The 22,874-nt window shown below is 42.5% G+C and overlaps 1 protein-coding gene and 1 non-coding gene across 2 annotated transcripts in view; both read left to right on the top strand.

Annotated features, from left to right (window-relative positions):
• Positions 1–22,874, top strand: part of AP1B1 (adaptor related protein complex 1 subunit beta 1) — a 342,547-nt gene that overhangs the window by 170,125 nt on the left and 149,548 nt on the right. Inside the window, exons 14-16 of the mRNA XM_078667185.1 lie at positions 255–284; positions 760–894; positions 19,478–19,623. Of these exons, the coding sequence (XP_078523311.1) occupies positions 255–284; positions 760–894; positions 19,478–19,623 (311 nt within the window). The remainder of the gene's footprint in view (positions 1–254; positions 285–759; positions 895–19,477; positions 19,624–22,874) is intronic.
• LOC144793283 (small nucleolar RNA SNORD125) lies at positions 20,872–20,968 on the top strand. The gene has a single exon (XR_013602875.1). It is a non-coding gene; the product is annotated as a small nucleolar RNA SNORD125 (small nucleolar RNA).

The raw sequence follows: 22,874 nt of genomic DNA, 5'->3' as shown, positions 1-22,874 counted from the left end.
TTACATGAGTGGTTCTGCAGCATAATTACCCCTAAATGTTACATGTGTTCTCTCCCAGCATTCCATGACTCTAAAAAGCGTTTCTGTATGTATATCATTGGACTAGGAGTGTATAGAGAGTATTCTGATTTTGACTATGAAAACTGATATATGGTGGGTTGAAGGTTGCAGTTGGGAAGCTTGATTGAATTTGTAGTGTGTGAATGGGTCATGTCTTAAAGTTTTTTAACTGTTTTGTTTTAATTATGATGCAGCTAGGAGGGGATGTCGGTGGAAGTCCTGCAGTGAGTATGATTCTTTGAGCTTCCGACTCCTCTAGTGTCATATTTAGTTTCTATCAACTTTCCAATCACAACTTCCTCAAACCAACTTTCTACTGTTCCCTCTATCTCTTGCCTCATCTTTCCCCTTTGTTTCACCCTCTTCTCTATTCCCTTTCTCATTCTACCCAACCACAACTGTTACCCTTTCTACTTTGCCCTCCTCCCTCCAGTTTAACCAGTTTCTCCTTTTTATCATGCTCCTTTTATCTTTCTCATTCTTCTCCTTTTGTTTCTTTTTCTAACTCCTAACCGGTTGCTATTATCTTGCACAGTCCGTACTGCATTGATCCCTTATTTCTTCACCCTCATGTTTAACTGTCATTCAGAATATCTTTTTTAAATAATTTGTTATCTCTTCTGTAACTGCATTTTCTTCGCAGCTTTCCACCTGTGTTGCAGCCCCACTCTTATGTGACAATGTGCATTTTCTTCCTAGATCAGCACTGGTTTTGCAGCCCCTGCAGTTATGCCTGTAAATCTTGGTGCACCACTTAGCAGTGGATTGGGTGATCTTTTTGAACTGACTGGTGGTGTGGGACCCGCGTCTGGAGCACAGGTCGCACCAAAAGCGGTGAGCAATTTTCAATCATGTTGAGGAGATTGGAGGATTAAAGGAAAAGAACCCTGATCTGCATTGCCCTTACTCACATGCTACTCTATGCCAGGGTCCTCCAAGCTATGGTCCGCGGGCCACATGGTCTGCAGCAGCTTTAGCATTAATAGGATATAATGTAATGTCTCTATTGTTTTCCGAAGCCTTGGATTCCGATGATAAAAGGGAAATATATAGCCAATTCCTCTAGCAGCCTCTAGGTGGCAGCAGAGCCTCTTGAATCTTCTCTATTGTAAATTTTGGACCAACAATGTTGTGTATGCCAGATCTTTGAAAAACGCAAGTTCCTAGTGCAGATAATACACGCTGCTGACTGAGCATGTGTCCTTCAGAGCGCACTGTATGACGTGACCTTCCTGGTATTCATTTTACACAGATGTTTTGACTTTGCCTTCAATCTGGCTAACACACATATGCCTGTAAACAAAGAATGACAACATGTCTCCTTGGACTCTAACAAACATTTTAAAAAATGAAGTTTGTCAATTCCACATATCGGGGAAATTTATCTGATGAGCATTTAAAAACAATTCTTATAAATTGACTCCTCATGCTTGAAACTTCAGTTCATTGATATTTTGAAATTAAACAATCAGTTCCATCATTCCCATCAAGCTTGTGCTGCATGGTTTGTTGTTTACGATTGAAAACTCCAATTGCTAGAATTGTACAGAAAGGTGTAGACTAAATATATTTTTGGTAAACCTTCCTTAATGGCTCTAGTTTATTTTGATTTTCTTTGCTTTGTTTTGCTGAAGTTCTTTCTTGGAGTGTTTTTTATTTTTCTTATTGTCTGCCACAAAATTGGACACATTTTCATTCCATGTAAATTTGTAAATTTCAGTATTTAAAATTAATAAAAAATGAATAGCCTGCTTTTCATATCTACAGTGAAGTATTTGATTATTCTGTCAGAGCATTTTCCAGTTTTTTACATTCTTACTCGTATATAATTTCTCAGTTTAAGCATCACATTGTTTCTTTGTAATGGTCACATTTCTCTTTTTTTCTGAATCATATCATGCTAATTGTCAAAAAGATCCAAGTAAACCTTACTCATTCATTTAATTTTTATTCAGTCATTTATAAAATAGTTTTTTTTTTTTGGCCCGTGAATATTTATAAAATATATGATGTGGCCCTCCAGTGAAAAGTTTGATAACCCCTGCTCTGTACAGTCAGATATGGCTTTCTCCATCTTTAACTGCCCCAGTCACAGAGTCACACCAGCTAAACCTTCCTCTGAGTAAAAAGAGACTACAATACATCTTTTAAAATGTTGCCTCTTTTTATCAGTTTGTTAACTCTCCTCATCATGGTGAAAGGGAAGTTTTTCGGCTGAAATTTTCTCATTTCCCCTCTGTTTTATGGTCAGACGACATATAATGTTCTGACACCACCTTGTTCAATGCCATTATTACTGTCAACAAACAGGATTCTTCTATGAATTTTTGAATCTTGTTAAGTAGGACCTGCTCAAATTAACTGTTTATTTGGAACATTTTTATTTTACTCCTTTGCCAGATGTCTGGTTTCTCATTCCTCTTATAATGGTTTCCTTCTTTGACAGATTCATTTAGGGACTTGTTGGAACTTGGAGGCTAGATGGCGACTGAACAGAAGCGTGGCTAGCCTCTCCCCGCTCCCTGCCCCTTTCCACAAAAGACATGCTGATAGCAGCCGATACAAGTCTGGTTTAAAAATTAAAGTAAAGGTATAAGGCACCTGGCAATTTGGATTGTGGAGGAAGTGGCAGCTCTCTTTTGCGAATGAAGCCCCGAAAGGACGTGTCAGTGTGGTGGTTTTCCCTCAAGGCTTCGCCTCGCAGAGGAGTTGCGGCGCCGATACCGAGTGGGCAGATCTGCTCAGCGTGCTTGCCTAGCGTGCTTACTGGTTGCTGCACCCGAGGGCGCAGTGGAGAAAGCGACCTTCTAGTGCTGATAGTGCTTGCTATGGCCCCTAAAGTTTCTATATTGAGGCGCGATAATGGAGATGTTGCATGCAGCACTCCACGGGCTGCGGGGGTTAATAAAGGGCAGAAACAAGACTCGCCTCAAGACCAAGTAGGCAGTGGTGCAGGTAAACACGCAGAAGCCCGACCTGCTGAACATTTGCCTGATGGGGAGCGGGGGCAGAGGAAGAACTTGGCAGACTGCCCCAGTAGTACAGTAAGGAGACCTCTGCTTTTGGGGCTGGGTCGCTGGGGGGATGCACAACCTTCACAACATATACCACAGCCAGCAAGTGCAGAATTTTTTCAATCTAAATGTTTAAGAAATGATCAGGACCCCTTGGCTGAAGCAGAGCTATGCTCAGTGATTTCTGGCTTGGAGGTCGCCCAGACCCCGCAAGAGTTTTACCCACATAATACACCTCCCACCGCTATCATTGGTCATTAGCTATATCTGCCGCACAGATCAGGCCTTGTGTATAGGGTCAGGAGAACTGGGAAAAGAGGCGGCAAAAACTGATGTGAGATACCAGGGGAAATTGATGCAAAGCCCCAGCAAGGATACGACCCCATCATAGATAGACACATCAGGAAGTCCCAGGACTCACTGCAATAATATCCCAGAGCAAAGCGCTTGCAGATTGCTTGATGTTATACTTGAAGGGGTAGATAAATGCTATTCTCGAACAGATGGCTCGTGCCCAGAAGCCTCCAACTCATGCCTGAGCGATGTTGATCATAGCGCATCTCTGATTCAAGCAGTTTAAAAGCGCCAGAGACAGCCCATAAATGCTGAAAATCTTGCAAGGATTCAAAGGGTAGTTCTGATTCACGTAAAAGCAGAGGAAATTTGGCGAGGCAGGGCTAAAGTGGGACTACTTGGAAACCAGGATGATTGGAAAGCCGAAGTATTCTGCACAGCCGAATGCATCAATCCAACAGGCGACTGGAGGCTAGACCCTTAGCCCTTCACTGGGACTGATCTTTGAATCAATCCAGGAGCATCAGGCCGAGACCCGGGCAGATAGCAAAAGAGCAAAACAGGCTACTAAAAAACTTGAAAGGGCTATAAGAAAAGTCAGTAAATCCTGCATCGAGATCAAGGAGAAGTTTAATTGTATAGAAGAGAGCAGCACAGCTGTTGAAACCGAAGTTCTGGCCTTGAAGGAGCAAGTCAACTCACAAGATGCACAATTGTCGGACATGATGTGGAAAATCGAGGACTTTGGAAATCGTCAGAGATGAAATAATCTCTGTTTCCTTGGGATTGACGACGGGTTGGAAGGAGACGATATAAGAACATTCATGCTGGACCTTCTCAAGAGTGCATTTCCAGAACTGTCCGGGTGGAATTGGGAGTCTGAAATACAGAGGGTGCATGGATTCCCAATAAATCGGATTAAACAAATGTGACTGGGCAATAGAGGGAACCACTTAGGACCCTATTGGGATATCCAAAGATTGAAAAAGAAAAATGAGAGTTTAAAATAACCTCAAGGTATACTCAAGAACCCTTTTAGTCCGGTGAGAGCCTTATGCCTCATTTAGTGCATGGAATGCATGCTAGAAAAGGGAGGGAATCAATACATTTAGCCCTGAAGAAGGCCCCAGACCCATTTGGGCTTCTTGTGAGGACTGAAACAAGTCTGCAAAAATCAGGGGTGATTGAGAGAATAATGACCAATCAGGACTCTGTACGGATTATTTTACCAAACCCATGGTACCCTACTTATAAGATAGTTCTGTAAGGGTATACCTTGAGGTTATTTTAAACTGTCATTTTACGTTTTCCATTTCAACTGGATCCCTGCTTTGTCCAGATGAACATTTTATATAAGAACTACCATTCATGGTTGAGTCTGCCCTGATGGTATTACCCTATCAGGGTGTAGGTAGGTGCCGATGATGAAACATGCCACTTTCTAGTGGGTGAGGCGTCTACGCCAACATCTATGGATTTCCCAGTAGTGTTCTAAGTGGTTCCATTGTTTTTCCTTGTTTTCTCTTTTTTTCACCTTTATATAAAAACCTGGTTTCCCTTGTGTGCATAGATATAAATTTGGGAGAATTGTAACTAGGTGGGTGGTCTCTCGCTTCCCCTTGTGAAGCAAACATTTGTATGGACCAGACCCTCCTATACCTTCAGACAAGAGAGATTATGTATTGGGTGTGTGCAAATCCAACCCACTTTTCTAGTGATTGCCCATTTATTTGAGTTCATAAATCATGCTTTTATTCTAACACTTTAAACTTCATCTGAACATTGGTTTTCTAGTGGATTATGTTCTCTATAGCTTCTATACAACTAAACAAACGATCTAAACCTTTGCATGAGAAGCCCAGAGCACATTCAACAAGCAACAAAGTCACCACAGCATCTTTCTTGAGATTCTACTCTATTGCTGACATTTTAGAGACGGCAACTTCCAGGTTCATAGTAAGTCTTGTTTCTACATTTCTTTCTGCAGAGCTACCAGCGTAAAGGTTTTTGAAGTGTATATTCTAGATCACACAGATTTCACAGATGGTTTTCATCATGCAGCTTTATCATAGTTATTTTCGTAGACAGGCTTCATTCTAGCTCAGTTTGCACAGATTTCCCACAGTATATTCATTTCCATGGATAGTTTCCATTATTAAGGGGTTCCCACGGTAGACATATTTTCATGGCTTCTTTATCATGAGGACTTCTCAATGTATCTGTGTTTTCATAGATGTTCTTGTTTTCTGTTCATTTCCCTCTGTAGATACTTTGTAATGGATAGTAGGTGTCAAAATTTAGCACTCTACACATTTTTACATGAATAGCCTTAATTATGTAGTGTAGCTGTATTGTCAAGTTGAGTCTTGTTCCAGTTCACATTACGCAGACTTGATCTTTAAAGGATTCCAACATATGACAATATGGTCATGTATTTTGCTGTGCTTGAATATTGATTGATTACATTATAGACCGTTATCTTCTGCTAATACTATTTGATGCTTTGGTATTTTTGGCCCCATATGTTTTTAATTTATTTCTAAGAGTTTCTTGCTTTTAAAGAACTGCAATTATCTCGAATTTGAGAGGCAAGTCTTTCTGTTGATGGCTTGGGTTACTTGTAGCAGTGACTTATTGTGCCTTTTGCTTTAGGACTGGTATTTTGCCAATGGGGAATTTCTTTGGTTTCTTGTTCAAATAAAACCTAATTTACTGGCAAATTAACTTTACTCTGGCAATTATAGACCTGCATAGCAGTGTCCTTTAGTGTTTCTCCAGTGTCTAGTTTCTTCTTTTTACTTTTTTGCCCCAGTTGCTTTTATGCTTGGCACATCTCATCTAAGATGCCTTGCATTCTTGCATTATTTACCTAAATTTTCAGTCAAGGTTTTTATGCCCCACTGACTGAATGATTTTGTTACATTTTCACTACCTTCCTCGCAGAGTGTTAATTTCCATCTTGTATGGAAAGTTATGTCCTGTGACAAAATTGGCCCAATAAACCTTTCCACTTATAGGTTAGTTTCCAACCTAAATTGCCATAAACTATTTAGACAATATTTTAAAGAAAACCATCCACTAGGCTATGAATAATCATATTTATGCAAGTGTCCCAGTTAAGAACGATGCGGTTAGCTGGTCTAGATCACCTTTTCAAGCACTAGCACTAGGTTAGATTCAGAAGTCCTTCATATTGATCAAGATCCAAATGCAGCATTTGTGAAAGTGGATTACTCCACCCTACTTCTAAGATGCAACCAACATATCAGGATCTTATGCAAGTAGTGTCTTCGACAGAATAATTTCTTTCAGAACACTCACAGTGCATCCAAATGGGACCATGTAAATATGTCACCAAGACCAAGAAAATTAAGTGTACAGTCGCCCAAAACTTATCCATTTCCCATTATTTTTATTATTAAAATAGCCACTGTGTCTGTAAGTGTTCGCATTGGTGGAGAGTCAAAAAAGCATAAATTCTCTCAATTTCTGCAATTTATCATATTTATTTTGATCTTCTTCCAAGTTATTTTTATGAAAGCACAAAAAATATTATACATGAATATATTGTGTGTTTCAAATTATTTTAGATTATCAATGTACAATAAATTGACCACAAGCGTGTTCCTTCACAGCTTTTCATGTCCAAACAAATTTTAGCCACTACATTAATTCAATGCAGCCACAATAAAATGACCACAAGTGGGATCCTTCATAATTTCCTTTGTGATGGATACATTTTTTCTTCTACATTAATGACACAATACAGCCAACACATGTTTCACGCCTCCCAAAATGGGAGCTTCTTTGAGGCTGTTAGATGGTTGATGTAAATAGAAATTCACAATTAGAACTCGAAACAGATCAAAACAAACATGTCAAAATATACATGTACAATGTGACCTGAAACATATGATATAATCAAACAATATCTTAAAAAGTATTATGTCTTAAAACAGAACAATATACATGAAAACACTTGATAAAGCACATTGTGATTCAAAAGGTTACAGACATTAATGCATTCCCAGAACATTCATAGCAAGAATGAGTGAACTTATTTAAAGCTGTATATATTGCAAATATCCTGAGGAGGATTTGAAGACTTCTCAGCCAATCACCTAAATTGTATGCTCTTAACCCCTGGTTAGTGCCAATAAGAATGACTCCATAACATTGCATAACCTTTTGTCTTGGTTCTAATTTTAAAAGATTTGTATGCAAAACCGGAAGGGACATGCAAGCAAAAGAGAGATTATAACTAAAAGTATACTGTAATGTTTTTACTACTTTCTAGTACTAACACAATATTAAAAACACTCGCCAAATGTTTGTATTGCTTCACATGATTACGTGCAATTGCAATGTCCAACCAAATTCTTTCATCTGAAAATGCAAGAAGATTTAATCAAAACATTAAATATAGATCACACTGAGAAAATATTAGCTTCAGTAATATCTATCCCCTATAAAACGATGTAGCCCAAGAACAACTCTGTTTGTTTATCACTATTCTCTAACTTAAAATTGGACTTTTCCGCAATTATTTACAGGCTCCAATTTTATTACACATATATCCCTCATTTTCTAACAAGGAAAAAAGATGTTGTGTTAGAAACAGCATTTACTGTCAAAACGTATTGGTGAGTTCACAATACCACTTTAACCCAACAATCCAACAATTAATACACAGTATAGAACTCTGAAATAAAAGTCATTTCCAAGTTTCTCCACCAGTGGGGTACATTTCTACCGAGATCAGTTAACTACACAAAATACCATGTGCAGGAGTACATTGTAGCACTAAAACTTACCTTAGTTGTTAACAAAGTCCTCTGCTGCCATTTTATTATTTTAGTGTGCTGACACGTGTCAAGAATTTGCTTAATGCTGCCACTGTTACCATCACTGACCGTTACACAAATCACATCAATGATCCCGGAGCAACCACACTAAAATAAATTTTTTTTCTAAAAAGCAAACGATTATGTGCCTCAAAAAAGCACAACAAAAAACTATGAAATGTTCTAGTTGTCTCAAAATGTAATGCACCAGAATGCAAATGACTCTCTCTCCAACTTCCTATAAGATAAATTACAGCAGCAGGAGCATGTTATTTTCAAACACACACCAGAAATCAATGATACAATGTATCAACTAACCTCATTGCGGCCACATACCTCTGTTTAAAAGTACATCCTCCCATCTTCTGCAAAACGCGAATCAAGAGCATATACCGTGATTCCACTTATATGCTTCCCACCCATATTCAAATGGACACCAGTCAGAATTTCCGCTATCTGGTTAACTGCAATTTCATAATGATATTGAAAATCTCCTCTTATCAACTCTTCCACACAGATGTCAGTTGTTTTCTTCCCTCACTAGTCAGCCCAGATGCGGAGAGACCTACCCCCAGTCACTTTTTGACTGACCTTTTTTTGACCTTTTGTTGGATATTTTTTTAGGTTTGTTTCCTGGTGTAAGGATGTCCCCCAAAAAAGCAGGTTTGAAACAATGTGGTGGCTGCCCCTGCCAAATGTCGGTGAAGAGCCTGCATTTGGTTTGCCTTTGATGTTTGGAGCACAATCATGACGCCAAGACGTGGGAGGACTGCCACACCATGCATCCAAAGGCACAGAGGTAGTTGTCCCTCAAGCTCCTTGTCGCAAGGAAGGCCTGAAGATCATTCGCGGATCGTCGCCTCACTCCAGCTCATCAGGAAAATCAGTAAGTCGCACATGAAAAAGAATCTGAAGAGGTCTTCGTTGTGCATGTCTTCGGATGAGTTGCAGGGCCATCGGCATTTGCGGCCTAGCTCTGTGGTGGAGCCTGCGACTCTGCTGTCTAAGCACCTCCCTGAGTTTCTGGGAGCCATAGCGACCCCCGCCCAGCTAAAAAAAAAAAGGGTCCGGGAGGGGCCCCTACTGCTTTTCCACTGAAGGGTTTTCCAGCGGGCCACAGGGATCCAGTGGCTGATTCAAAGCGGAGCATGTCAAGCGACCTGGACCGTCCCCCGTCGTATCCTCCAGTGCTGACGCCCCTGGCTCCCAGCCGACTGGAGCTGGATGGGCATCGACCGAGGGCAGACTTGTCAGGGCCAGTGCCTTATTCCTACAATAGTCCTGGATTGGCTGATGATTGTGGGGTCTGTGGACCCTTATAGTTACCAGCCCTCAGAAGATCCTGAGGACACCTCGCATTACGATCTGGTGGATGCTAGTGGCCTGGACACCTTCCCAGACACTGGCCTGGTCTCTTCCCCCTACCGTGGCTACAGAGGAGGGTGCCTTGTTCGCTATGGTGATGGGGAGGGCAGGTGAGGTCTTTGATATTAAATTGCCTTCTGTGGCAATCAAGACAAATGTGTTGATGGAGGTGCTGCAACCGGGAGTTACCCCATCCAAACCTCTTCTTCCCTTCAAAGAAGCCCACATGGACGTCCTGCTCTGGCCCTGGTCATAGCCCTGCACAGGGGCTTCTGTGTACAGGAAAATTGACCACAACTATTGCCCCGTCCTAGAGGACCCCAGTTCCCTCACTTAGGAAGCCGTCTCCTTATGTGATATATCAATAAGTCGATTTACTGTGTAAAGAGTCTATAAGTTTGCTTGTAAGTGGACAGGGGCTTGCAATTCAATCCCAAAATGCTCTGTTAGGAGCTAGTGTGGTAGAGCAGCCTTTGGCTTAACACAGAGGAGTACAAAACATTTGCAAACAAACACAATGATTTATAAATGACAGTACGACTCAAGAAGGAGATCCAAACCTATTTATAAAATTCGCAAGTATCTTTATATATGTTTAGACATCAGTGAAAAATTGTTCCGGTAAGTATGGTTTTTTTAAATATAAATTATTTTCACTTCAAAAAGTTGTGGCCACGGCAAGGGCTTTCAACTTTGTGTATACCTTTCCCAGCCACCACGACTAGCAGGTTTACTAATTCTTTGTGGCCAAGGACGCGGTTCTCACAGACCACGTGAGGCAGGTAGCCAGATGTCAGGCCAGTCCACCTGCCCCCTGGCAGGTGCAGTCTCCAAACCCCTTTAGTTTGCCCTCCGATCATCCTGGGCATTCAGTGGGGTGCAGGATATGCCTTCACCTGCACCACTGGAGGTTAATAACATCAGACTATTGGGTTTTGTTTCTCATCAAAAGGAGTTACTCCCTTCTCTTTCTGAGCACCCATCAACCTATGCTACCCGGGTATGACAGGCTGACTGAAGGCCACCTCTCCTTGCTCTGTCAGGAAATGCTAGCTCTCTTCGTCATGGGAGCGATAGAGCGGGTGCAGGCATAAGAAGGAGGTCATGGTTCTATTCCCACTACTTTCTTGTGTCCAAGAAGGACAAAGGCCTTCGTCCTGTCCTAGACCTGCTCTTTTCTGCCTCGTCCTGAAAAAGGAGAAATTCAAAATGCTCATGCTCGTGCAATACCTGTCTACCCTTGCCCCAGAGACTGGATAATAGTATTGAACTTCCAGGACGTTCCACATCCCCGTCCTGCCTGTGGTCGTCAGTGGCACCCCTGATGCCAGGAACTACTGTGGACTTTTGTCGCTAAATTCTGCCTAATTGCACCAGTTTCGACAATCGTGACCAAGTGACTTGTCCTGAAGCTGAGCAATTACCAACAACCCCAGTAGACTGCCAGCCCTTCGAAAATTGCCAGCAATCTCCCTTGGAGTAGAGGACTTACCTCCTGCTTCGTGCCTGTGGACTGCAGGCACAGAAGGAGCAGAGTCCGGTTTACTGTGTTGCTGCTCCCCGGCCAGCCCGACGCAGCAGCCCCCCAGTAAGAGGTACTGTGCTCTTGAAGGCCAGGTGGCTGCCCCATCTCCCTACAGAGTGTGAGGACACAAGGACCGACCGGAGCCGCACAGCACCAATTCCCGGGTACCTACCCCTCAGCAAACAAGGCCTGTTTAAGTCCAGTCGAGACTCTAACGGCACTGCACCCGAGCAGCCATTGTGGGACATCTGCACCGCAGAGACCCACCTCTGGAGTGACCCAGCTGTTCTGATTTTACACCCTCAGTCGGCGAGACCAACAACTGTGGGGGTCCTTTGATGCACAAATCCCAGCCCTATCCACTGTGCACCATAGCCCGAGTACCAATTAACTGGCTGGGCCCCCTTGCCTTGTGACCTGAGCCTCCCATTAGGAGCTCCCGGACTTGTCCCCCTCTGCATCCTGTTTCTAGGTGGGCCCCTTCTTTCCACCGACGTAGCATGCAAAGCTAACATCCCGACCAGCACTTCTGCACCGGACGCCCAAGGGCAGGTAACCAGTAACTGCTGATGGTAGTTTGGACCCTACGACCTTAAGATCCGAAGGAGACCCCTCAGAAATAAATGTATGTAATATATGCCTTTTCTTCCATAAGAAAGCATCGCTGCATAAAGAAGTATTTAAGTGAAGTGTTTACTTAGTTGAAAAAATTGATCTACTTAAAAAAGTACTTACTTGATAATGAAGTTCTTGGTATCAAATTGTATATACAAATATGACTTATTTTTCTAAGTTTTTTCTTGAGTGTATGTCTGATTTATTGCCTCTGTGAGTACAACAAATGCTTAGCACTACCCTCTGATAAGCCTAAACTGCTCGCCCACATTACCACAAAGGAAAACATTTACTGTTATCATGTTTGCCTCTGTAAACCAATAAGGGTTACCTGGACTCCTTACACAGTGTACCTCGTTTTGATCCACTATATAAGGACTAGCTTCCTACATGTATTCTGAGCTGTTAAGCATGAGCATCGGTCCTCCGATCAGGCTGCCTCTTCGGGAGGATCTACTGTCACAGCAACAGGGAAGGGTTCTGCACCTGAACCTGAAAACATTGCCTCTTCATGAGTGGAGATTGAGCAGCAACGGTTGACAGCTTCCTACATTCCGCCCAAAGTATGCAATGTTATTTTGGCAGCCAGGCCAACATGTTGATCCTGTCAGCACCCCTTTCACAAGTTCTCTTGTTTATTCTTTCCTTGGCCCAGCAGAGCTCTGCTTTCGGCACGCTGATAGGTTATCTTTCTGCCATCTCAGTATTTCTGCAGTTGCCAGACCAGCCGTCTCTTTTTAAATCCCTTATTGTACATAGGTTCTTAAAAGGTGTCTTAAAACGTATATTTCCACCAGCGCTTTTTATTATTCTCCAATGGGGCTTGAATTTGGTTCTAACGTTTCTAACGTGTGCTCCCTTGGAGCTGCTCCACAACTGCCCACTCTGACTGCTAACCATCTAGTGGCAATGACATCTGTCTGGAGGGTTATCGATTTACAGTCACTCTGCAAATCCTCCGGACCTTACCATTTATCCAGACAAGCTGGTCCTTCGGACTCTAACATCCTTTTTAATGAAGGAGGTAACTCCTTTAAACGTAGGCCAGTTTGTCACTCTGCCTACCTTCTGGACTCTACCTCATCCCTCTAAAGAATAGGAGGGACTCCACTTGTTGGACCTCAAACAAGCATCTCTTTCTTGAGCGCACAAGAGTTCCGGTTGGGCGATCATCTCCTCTTGGGGTATGTCAGAGCCCAAAAATGTTACATTAATGGACCGCCTTGCTATGGATAGTGCTCTGCATCAAAATCTGCTACGCATTAGCCAAAAAGTAACTCCCTGACGGCTTGCATGCTCACACTAAGTCTGCGATCACTCCATTAGCATATTTTCATTGCATAAGTTTAGGAAGCACTAGTGCCTGGACCGTCAACCCCGGTGTGACGGTCACTTTGCCCGTTCAGTCCTATAGGACTTTCTTGTCTAAACCTTATTGCAATCCCAACTTCTGGGAGGTATTGCTAAGGTAAGGAATCTGCAGCAAGAAGTCTCTACCAGATGAACAAGTTACTTACCTTCAGTAACGGCTGGTAGAGACTTTATCTAGCCACAGATTCCTTAACAACACTCCCATCCTCTGCAAACAGATTATAGTGTATAAAGTTTGTCCCTGCTAAGTGCCCTAGAATTGCACACCAGTGGTCCGTGTTCCTCGTGGCTCCTTGTTTTTCGCATGGAAGGTTTTGACGTCTGCGCACTGGGGTGGCACCTATCTAGGCACCTTGCATGTAATTTCTAGCCCAAACTACGACGACATGCAGAACCGAACAACGCCACCTCTCAGCGTGCTTGGGTACTGCTCATCAAACGTTTCCGGGTCCATTCTGATGCCTGGGGAATATCCTAAGATAGGGAATCTGCGGCTAGATATAGTCTCTACCAGAGAAGGTGTTACCAAAGGATTTTCAGATGAATGAACTTGGTAGAACATTGCGATTGTATGTAATCCTGTGAAGCAATGCATCTGAGCAATGATGTTGATGAGTTTGTACACTAAGAGGAAGAAGTTGTGTTGAATTAATTTTGTCATAAAAACGTTTGGTGAGTGTTTTCTGATATCACATTAGGACAAGAATGCAGTAAATACATTACTGTATACTTTTAGTATAATCTCTCTTCTGCTTGCTTGCCATTTCTGTTTTGGGGTAAGAATGGATTTAAATTACAAATAAGACAAGGGGTTATGCAAGTGTAGATTTCTAATCCTTTTCAGTGGTAGTGACCAGGGGGAGTAAGAGCATACAATTTAGGTGTTTGGCTAAGAAGTCTACAAATCATCCTCGGGATATATGCAATATATACATCTTTAATTCCTTTGACTCATTCTTGCTATTAATTGTCTGGGAATGTATTAATGCCTGTGATCTTTTGAATCCCATAGTTCTTTGTTTATCGAGTGTTTTCATGTGTATTGATCTGTTATAAGAGTTAATCCTTTTTAAGATGTTGTTTCCTTGCACCCTATGTTTCAGGTCATATTGTGCATGTTTCTTTTGGTATGCTTGTTTTGTTCTGTTATGAGTTCTAATTGTGAATTTCGGTTTCTTTTTGCATCGACTATCTAGAACCCATGAAGATGCGGCAATTTGGGTAGCTGCGAAACATTTGTTGCGTGTATTGTATCATCAATGTAGTGGATAAAAATGTGTCCAATACGAAAGCAATTATGAGGGATCACGCTTGTGGTCGAGTATTGCGGCTGTATTGTGTTATTAATGTAGTGGATAAAAGAAGTTGTGAAGGGTAACGCTTGTTGTCAACTTATTGTACATTGATAGTCTATAGTAATTTAAAACACCCAGTATATTGTTGTATAATATTGTTTTTACTTTCAGAAACATAACTTTGAAAAAAGATCAAAATAAATCTGCAAAATTGCAGGAATTGAATGCATTTATGCTTTTTTTGAATCTCTACCAATTACAACACTTATTGTTACAGTGGCTAATTGACTTTTGGCAATATGGTTGTTTATGAGGAAACTGTCAACCATGGTGATTTAAGTCCATTGCAGGACACTGATTAGACCCTATAAAACGTTCAGAAATGTGCGGTCTAATGAACTCAACCTGACTGAAGTTCCCAGAATCAGCAAGTCTCGCTCCGGAGGTCACCTTTTCTCATACAATGCATCAAAATTGTGGAACTCTTTGCCAGCCGAGGTGCGTCCATAGGGGCGTAGTCCCACTAAGCCTGGACGCATCGCATAGCATACACAAATAATGAATATTTAATTTCATTTTGAGCAGCGCTTCAATCCGGGTTGCGGCGGGACCCACCCGATTGAATAGGGAGTCAGTGCGCAGGGGGTGGGGCTGGCTGGTCTGCTGAGTGACAGTCTGCAGAGTGCAGACGTCAGCAGGCCAGCAGCAGTACGGTGTGCGCATATGAAACTTAGGGCTGCACCTTGCCCGAGCATGCGCGCTGGCCAGAGATGCTCGCCGGGAATGAAGGGGCCGGGGGAGGGGTGCTGCTGTAGCCGGGCCCGTGGTATGGAAGGCGCCAGGGCGAGGAGTCCGTGTGCCCCCCTAGCCAATCCTGGCGCTGCATGCAATGCCAGGATTGGCTGGTGGCACACTGGCTCAGGCTCAGCACTGCATGGCCAATCACTGTGTGACTTCATTGTGAAGCCATGCAGTGATTGGTCATTCTGGACAGCGCGCGGCGCGGGCCGTGACGTTGTCCTGGTGTTGAACTCGCACAGCACTTCTAGAGTGACTCTCCACGTACGGTGCACACAGGCAGCAGCAGAGGGCCCCGGTCACCACACAAGGATACCGCCATGGGCCTCCGGAGGCGGAGCGTGCTTGTGAGGAGCCTCTCAAGGTAAGCTGACATTAACAGGACCACTGGCACTTGGAAACTATTGATGATTGATAATACTTTGTATCGTGTCGATATGTGTTTTTGCTGCTTGGAAAGCACAGCTGTTGCGGGTGATGTTTGAGCCGCACTTACATTGCTGTGTGTGGGTCTCACTCCTGGAATGGCAGGGGTGGCTGCAGGTCGATATTGATTTTCCTTGCATTGACTGGAATTGTGACTACATTGTGTCTGTGCCAGAACTAAAAGTCGTGGATACGACAGGCCAGAGCTGAGGCACATTGTCAGTGCCATAAGTGAAAGCAGAGACCAGGACTTAGCTGCCTGCCATGCGTTAGTGATTTACAGCTGTAGAGTGGAATAGGCTGTGTTTAAGGTATGAGTTGCACTGTGTGAACCGACCCAAGTGCTTGCACCCACTGCGGTAAGTGGGTAGACGTGTGTGCACTCACTGCTGTTTAATAACACTTCTGTTGCAACCAGATGAGGGCTGGGGTGCTATGGAACAGCTATTTGAACGTAAAGATTTCCATTGGAGGTTGAACATCATAACCCCGAGATGCATCAGTACACCTTCTGTGTCTTCATCTCAGTACTGGAAAGTCAGAGGTGCTCTAAGTTATGGTTGAGGGGCCTTGCAAGGGCTGTTTGCGGGTTCCAGTAGCAGCCTCAGTACTGGAAGAGAATAGGGGGAATGAGATATTGATAGAACTGAAATAAAGTGGGGTACGTCATAATGCAGGTCAGGGTTGGGAACTTTAGCAGAGATGTAAGATCGTGAATAAAGGCGTCAGTGCAAGTCACACCCGAGGCACCTTGGAGAGTTGTGTGTGTGTAGGTCCCTATTCTGCAACAGCAAATACTGAATGTCAAGAGTAGGATGTGTTGGTAAAGCAGTGTCTAGGTCTTCATAGGAAGAAATCAAGGGATGCTCTTAGGATGACATGCATCAAAATTGTTTGGATTCAAGAAATTTAATAATTGGAATATTCAAGTGAAAATGTAAGTGCGTCTGCCAAGTTGTGTGTGGGTCCAAATACATGCATGGGATTTCGGTCAGGGTTAAGGTGCGTTTTCAGTTTTTTCTATTCCATGAAGCCATTGAACAGAGCTGGAGCTACACGAGTGTTGACCTATGCTCTAGCACATCAACATGTACCCTACAGTCATTGTGGTGAGAGGAACTCCTCATCACCATACAGTTTGCGTGTGGAGGCTGATGGGGAGATTGGAGGTGAGGGTAAACAGTGCCTGAAGTCCAACCACAAAAATAGGAGGTTGTAGGGTAAACAAGCATAGGTAAACCTATAGAGCTGGATTTAATGGGCTAATGGCGACATGGTACGTACATTAGGGCATGCCCCAGGAGTGGGCAGAGAAGGCAATAGTTGTACAGTAGTCCTTCATGCAGTTTAATGCAAGCTCGTGAGTGGAGGTAGAAGGTTTTACCCAAATAGCCTATAGTATTAGGGTAATAGATTAAACTGTTTCTATTCCAAATTGTTCCGGAAAATATTAAGCTATTGGTTATTACTGCTCCAAAAAGACATCACTGTAAATACTGTAATATTTTCCCCTGGAAAATTCCGGTAGGTTTGAAATATGGGAACGTAACAAAGAGTGCTGACTTCATTGTCCCGGTAATTGCCGGACGCAGTAAACTCTTTACAACTTCCAAGGGCTGAAAAACTTTGGGCCACTCATAAACGGGACCCAAGTCTTGGATCAAGCTATGTGGGCCTACCCTTGTGCACTGCCACTAATTACTTCAGGATGGATGGGTATGTGCTTATGCAGTACTGACTACAGGAGGCATGAACCTGTCGTTGTGGAGCACATGCTTCAGGGTGCTTGGGACTGCCTTATTCCGTCATTTGCTTAGTGCACTTTTGTGCATGGCTCCGAACAATTGTGCTCCTTCTCGAATTAGCACAGATTGTCCTGTCTCTATAAATACTAATAAAACAATGGTATGCAGTTAGATGTACATTTAAAGTAGGTGCGAGGATTTAACTGCGGGGACAAGTCAGTTGTGCTCTTGGGTCCAGAGTATTGTACATGTTTGTACATTGACAAGGAAACTGTTGTGTAAATCCAGCCAAGCCCTAGCGTATTGAAAAGTCATTTTGGAATCCACTGCGCTCATTGTGTGTATGGGCCAGACTGACCATTGCTCCTGCTTTGAACATTTACTTCAGTTATCTATGGCTTGAACCGACTAGTTAACCTGATAGAAAAGTTGAAAAAAGTCTGGCTGATAGACGACAACCCACCCAATCTTATATAAAGCAAGCCCTCCAGACTATAAGATCATTTTTTGGAACCATGACACACACAGGATGGCTGTTTTTCATGGAAAGAATATGTCAGGCTTCACCTTAATCTTCATTGCTGACAGTGAATCTCTTACAGATGACTCTCTTAATCCCCTGTGGTCCTGTATATCAGCACCACACACTGTTTTGATTTATGGGCACACTATATGACTCTATTAAGCAACCAGTGGCAGCTACCTATGTTATGCAATCTATTAATGTAATAACTGCACTTTCACAATTGCTTTATTAACCTTCCTGCTTTCTCAAATTTGCTTGAAAATGCACGATTTTTATTCTTTTTTTTCAAAAGTTTCTTGGGGGGGGGGGTGGTATTCCCCCCCAAACCCCCCTTTTGGGTTTCAGGCTCGCTCGCTAAGCTCGCTCGCTACGTGTTGTATGCAAATCACTTTGCGCCCCACCGCTTTCAAATGTCACCCACCGCCCCTGCTCTTTGCCCCTCTTTCTTCGTCAGGAACCCAACCTTCTTATTTTTCGTAAGAAACTAAAGACATGGCTCTTCCCGCAAACCAAATAATCAAGAATATTGAAGAACAACTTTCCGTTTTTTTTCCATCTCTCTGCTGTTCCAAGCGCTGGGATGCTCCTGGGTAGCCATGCGCTATATAAGAATAGTTTCAATTCAATTCAATTCAACTAGTACTCATTATGAATACATTTTTGCTTCTCTACAATTCTGTGCATTTATACCATTATTTTTAATCCCCAAAAGCCTTTCTCCTTAAAGCCGAATTAGTTGACTGTCACATTTACCTGCACCATACACTGTTACTGGTCGGTTCAAAGAAAGTTCTACTTATACAATGTATATCCCAGTGTGCATGAGCCCAATCTGAACAGGATGAAAGCTAATGGTCATTTATTTAACAGTAGAGAGAGCACATTCCTACACATTGGTGACTTCCTGTTTTACCTGAGATCATTTCCTGCCACTGACATCACTGCCAGCAATTCAGTGATTGATTCTTTTCATACCAACGTTGATTCTTTTTATTCCAACTTCTTTGCACTTGAAAGGGGCAATGCCATCAAATAAGTAAAATTTCCTCCTCCAAAAAGCAAAGAAAACTAACACACTTCTACCACAAACCCTAAAAAGCAATTTAGAGGGCAGGGAGTTTACCTAATTAATCCTGAATGCACAGTGCAAGCCAATTAGAGTGTATTGTCCCCTTTATATACAGAACCTAATTGGCTAATTATCTTTAAGATAATATTCTCTGAAATCCTCTGTTTAGCGGTTTCATTCATATCTTCTGGCAAGAATAAAATGTTGCCAACATGCTCAAGAATTACGTTTTTTCGCCTGGCCTATGCTAATGTCCTAGCCATCAAGCACCTGTGGCTTGAAGGAAAGTCTTTATTGTCAAGGAGAAAGACTTTAGAACACAGTTGGCACGTATCTTCAAAAAATCCCCAACTAAAATTCAGGCTGAAGATAGAAACAAAGTTTTTCCACTGTAAAAATCAAATGAATCCTTAGACACCATTAATCTTCACCTTAAGTATCTAGCAAGTGGCCTGAAGCTGCAGTTGTGCTGTTTATTGTTATCCAAATGCAATAAATATTTATTGTGTTCTTGTTTCCTTGTTCATTAGGTGTGGCTGCCAGCAATGAAGGCAAAAGGGTTGGAGATCTTTGGCACATTTGCTCGCCGCATGGGAATTATACAGATGGATCTGCTGTTGACAAACAAGGCTTTGCAGGTCATGAGCGATTTTGCGATCCAGTTTAATCGGAACAGGTATAGTGCTGCACCTTGATCACAGTGAATGAGAGGTGTGTGTGAGGGTTAGATAAAATAGAGCAATTGGCGAGGTGTTCAGAGAATGATCTACGAGGATTTTCTTGTTATTGGAGCCTCTGTGCTCTTCTGCCGTAAATGTGTACAAGTCTTTTGTACTTTTTTTTAACTCACCTAGAAAATTTGATTCTGTCCTCCTCCAGTTTACGTATGTCTTGATCATTCATAATCTTGATCATGCTTCAGATTTAAAAGATACATCCTTTTAAACACTTTTTAGGCTGCTTCAGTTCTATCTTCATTCTAGAAGAAATGTGGATTTCAGGGTTCAATAAAAAAGTTTAGAGAAACTATACTTCTACATATCCCTTATCTTACTAATTATCAAACAATAAGTGACAGATTCTGCTTAGAAATAACAAACTAACTCAGTCGTCATCTAGCTCGGTTGCGATGGTTTGCTTCCATATCCTAGGTGAACTTGTTTACTTCTCAAAATCCCCATAATATAGCCTACATCCAAATGCCCGATGTTAATCAGGCTTATACTGTTTTCATGCCTGAACTGCATTGGAATGTATTTTAAATCCTTACTGTGAGCAGGTCCTCAATTATTTGGCTATTTTTATATTTTAGTAAGCCACACCTTGTTGCAAGCAACTAATTATCTGCTTCTCAATTAATGGATAGTATTAAATGTTCATAAATACTGAATGATCTGTGCTAAATAAGGAAGCCTAGGTGATTTTTATATTGTATGCGTAGTTCAGCGGGATTTGTGCTTGAGTGGTGACAGGAGAGAGAATGCAAACAGAAGATTTCAAGGGGCTTAAAGTATGGAGAGGCGGTAAAAAGTGGTCACTCAGATGCACACATGGAGGAGTCACTCATGCCTGAGAAAAGTCTGTAAAGGAAGTTCTACAGATCTTTGAGTTACACATATTAGAGCATGGCTATGCTTGAAGTCACACTGAGCAGGTGGAAGTCTACATTTGTGGGGAGTGGTATATGGCCTAACTTGAGTGCGTGGAAGGATTCATGTGGGTCGAGAAACTGGCTGGAGAGAGTCACCATCACTAGTAAGTCTTTGCCCACATATCCTATTTAAGTGATTGTTGAGACCCGGAGGGAAACCCAATGGAAGGCAGAGTAAAAGACATTTGCAATCAAAAGAATGTATTTAGGAAGTTGCAGTGCCAGAAAGTTTATATTGAGAATCAGATACAGATATGCTAACACAGTTTACAGGCTGAAAGCAGTTTCACATGATGATTCATCTCACTGAGCTACTCTCGTGATGTTCAACCTGAGTCTCTAAGAAGTTGACTGATGAGACTGCTTCCTGTTTTGTGAGAATATGGTATTCTGCAATTTTAAGATTCTCAATCTGTGTCCATTTTGAGGGTTTTGGTATTCACGAGGCATACTCTTGTATTAAAGTTGATTCCCTTTTTTAGACTTGATAATGAAGATCGGGCGGTTTGGATGTTTCCTGGTATGGGTGAAAGATTTCTTTTTTTATTGTTAGGGCAATGGGTATCTGTTTTAGCTTACTCTCTTGTTCTGCACCTCTCTCTGCCACAAGCTAGTGGAAATACCTGCCCTGAACAAGGGACCAGAATTGGCTTTTCAAAGGATATGGCATGTTAACCTTTTTGCTCAGTGAGCTGTTTAAGCATACCTTCCATTGTGCCCTAGACCCCACACTCTACCCTTGCATTACCAACCATCAAAGCCCATTCCCTGTATTTGCACCTATCAATAAGAAATTTAAAAGAGCTTTTGGTATGCTCCTCTTTCGGACATTGACGCCTGTGCCATTGTCTCCCCTTCCTTGCAGCGGCATTTGTCTGTCGGTCTTTGAATCTTCATTATTATCTAGAAATAAAACTGCATTGTCCTTCTTTTGCATGTGACGCTGACAACCAACTTCCGGTAAAGTCATCAATACTGTGGTTTCTTCTTGGAAGCTTTTGCATCGTGTTAGTAGAATTTCCATTCAGTAAGGTACTATCCTTTCTTTGTGGGAATCCAACAAAGATCTCTTGGGTAAAGATAGCTGTACATTGCAAAGGTAACACCAGTACACAGACGACTAAGGACTTTCATCATGCACGCTGTCGGGCACATTTGAGTTTTTGCTAGACCAGACTCAATGCCTTTTGCATCAATGCCTGTTTGTACTGCTATAAAGGTCGTCATCTTGGCCTCTTGGGGAACAAGCGCCCAGTTGCAAAACCTCAGGATCTCTGGTACTAGACAAACTTTACAAGCCTGATAAGGTAATTCAAGTATAGCAGAGGCATTCGTCGCCTTGGCACAAACATGAGTAGGTAAACCGCCCTCTGGGGTAGATCAGACTCCTAGAACCATATCCCTTGGGAAGGTTGATAACGCCTACTCTAGAGCACTGTGACTGGAGTTTGAGCCTCATGTGTGGTCCTTCAGTATCAGTTTTGCCATGTTCCAGTGTAGCTGTATTGAAAGAAATGAAAAAAATCCAAACTTTGTACAGGGGCATTCAAATTGCATTACACAATCAGAGATGAAATTGGTTCAGTTTCATTAATATAGCTACTACTATCCAGCCCTTATTTGGCTGTTCCGCTTTGGTGCTTCATAAGAGGCACTAGACCGATCAAAGGAAAAGGCAAAACGAAAAGCACAACTATTTGCTATTACTGGTGCCTCTTATATTTCATGCTCATTAGTACAGGAAGGTGACTCTCACCACCGGATTCGCATTGGATTCGCATTAGGGAGGAGGCACAGTTTCACTGCTGGATCTTGCCCGGCATGGGAACCGAATCCGGTATCAACTGCATCTCCACCAAGACTTGCTCTGATGATGGCATTCAGGCCGTAATCCAGGAAAAACTTGCAGACTGGAGGAGCTTCTGCTCATGAGAAAAGGACGTCATGAAGCCATTTTGTTTTTTGAATTTCTTCCTGGATTGATTCTTGTTGTGGGAAGCAGTCTGCTTCAAACATTTGCTGGTCGAAGGCGAGCTGAAATGGTAACCTTCGCAGGATTAGCAATGGACACGACTTTCATCTCTAGCTCATGCTGAGAAGAGCTCCCCAAGCCCCCGCTCCTCAATAGCCTTAGCATTCATGAGGCCGCCCATCTCCCATGACCAGGAATCGTGTTTGATCTGCTGAAACTAAATGCAGACATTGTGCGGTTCTGAGGGCAATATATGCCCATGACAGGATCAACATGATTTAAACCCTGAATTTTTCATGGGGCC

This window comes from Lissotriton helveticus, chromosome 11, assembly GCF_964261635.1.
Source record: "Lissotriton helveticus chromosome 11, aLisHel1.1, whole genome shotgun sequence".
Taxonomy (NCBI): Eukaryota; Metazoa; Chordata; class Amphibia; order Caudata; family Salamandridae; genus Lissotriton; species Lissotriton helveticus.
The sequence above is the reverse complement of the archived record's forward strand: the minus strand, read 5'-3'. Positions and strand labels throughout refer to the sequence as shown.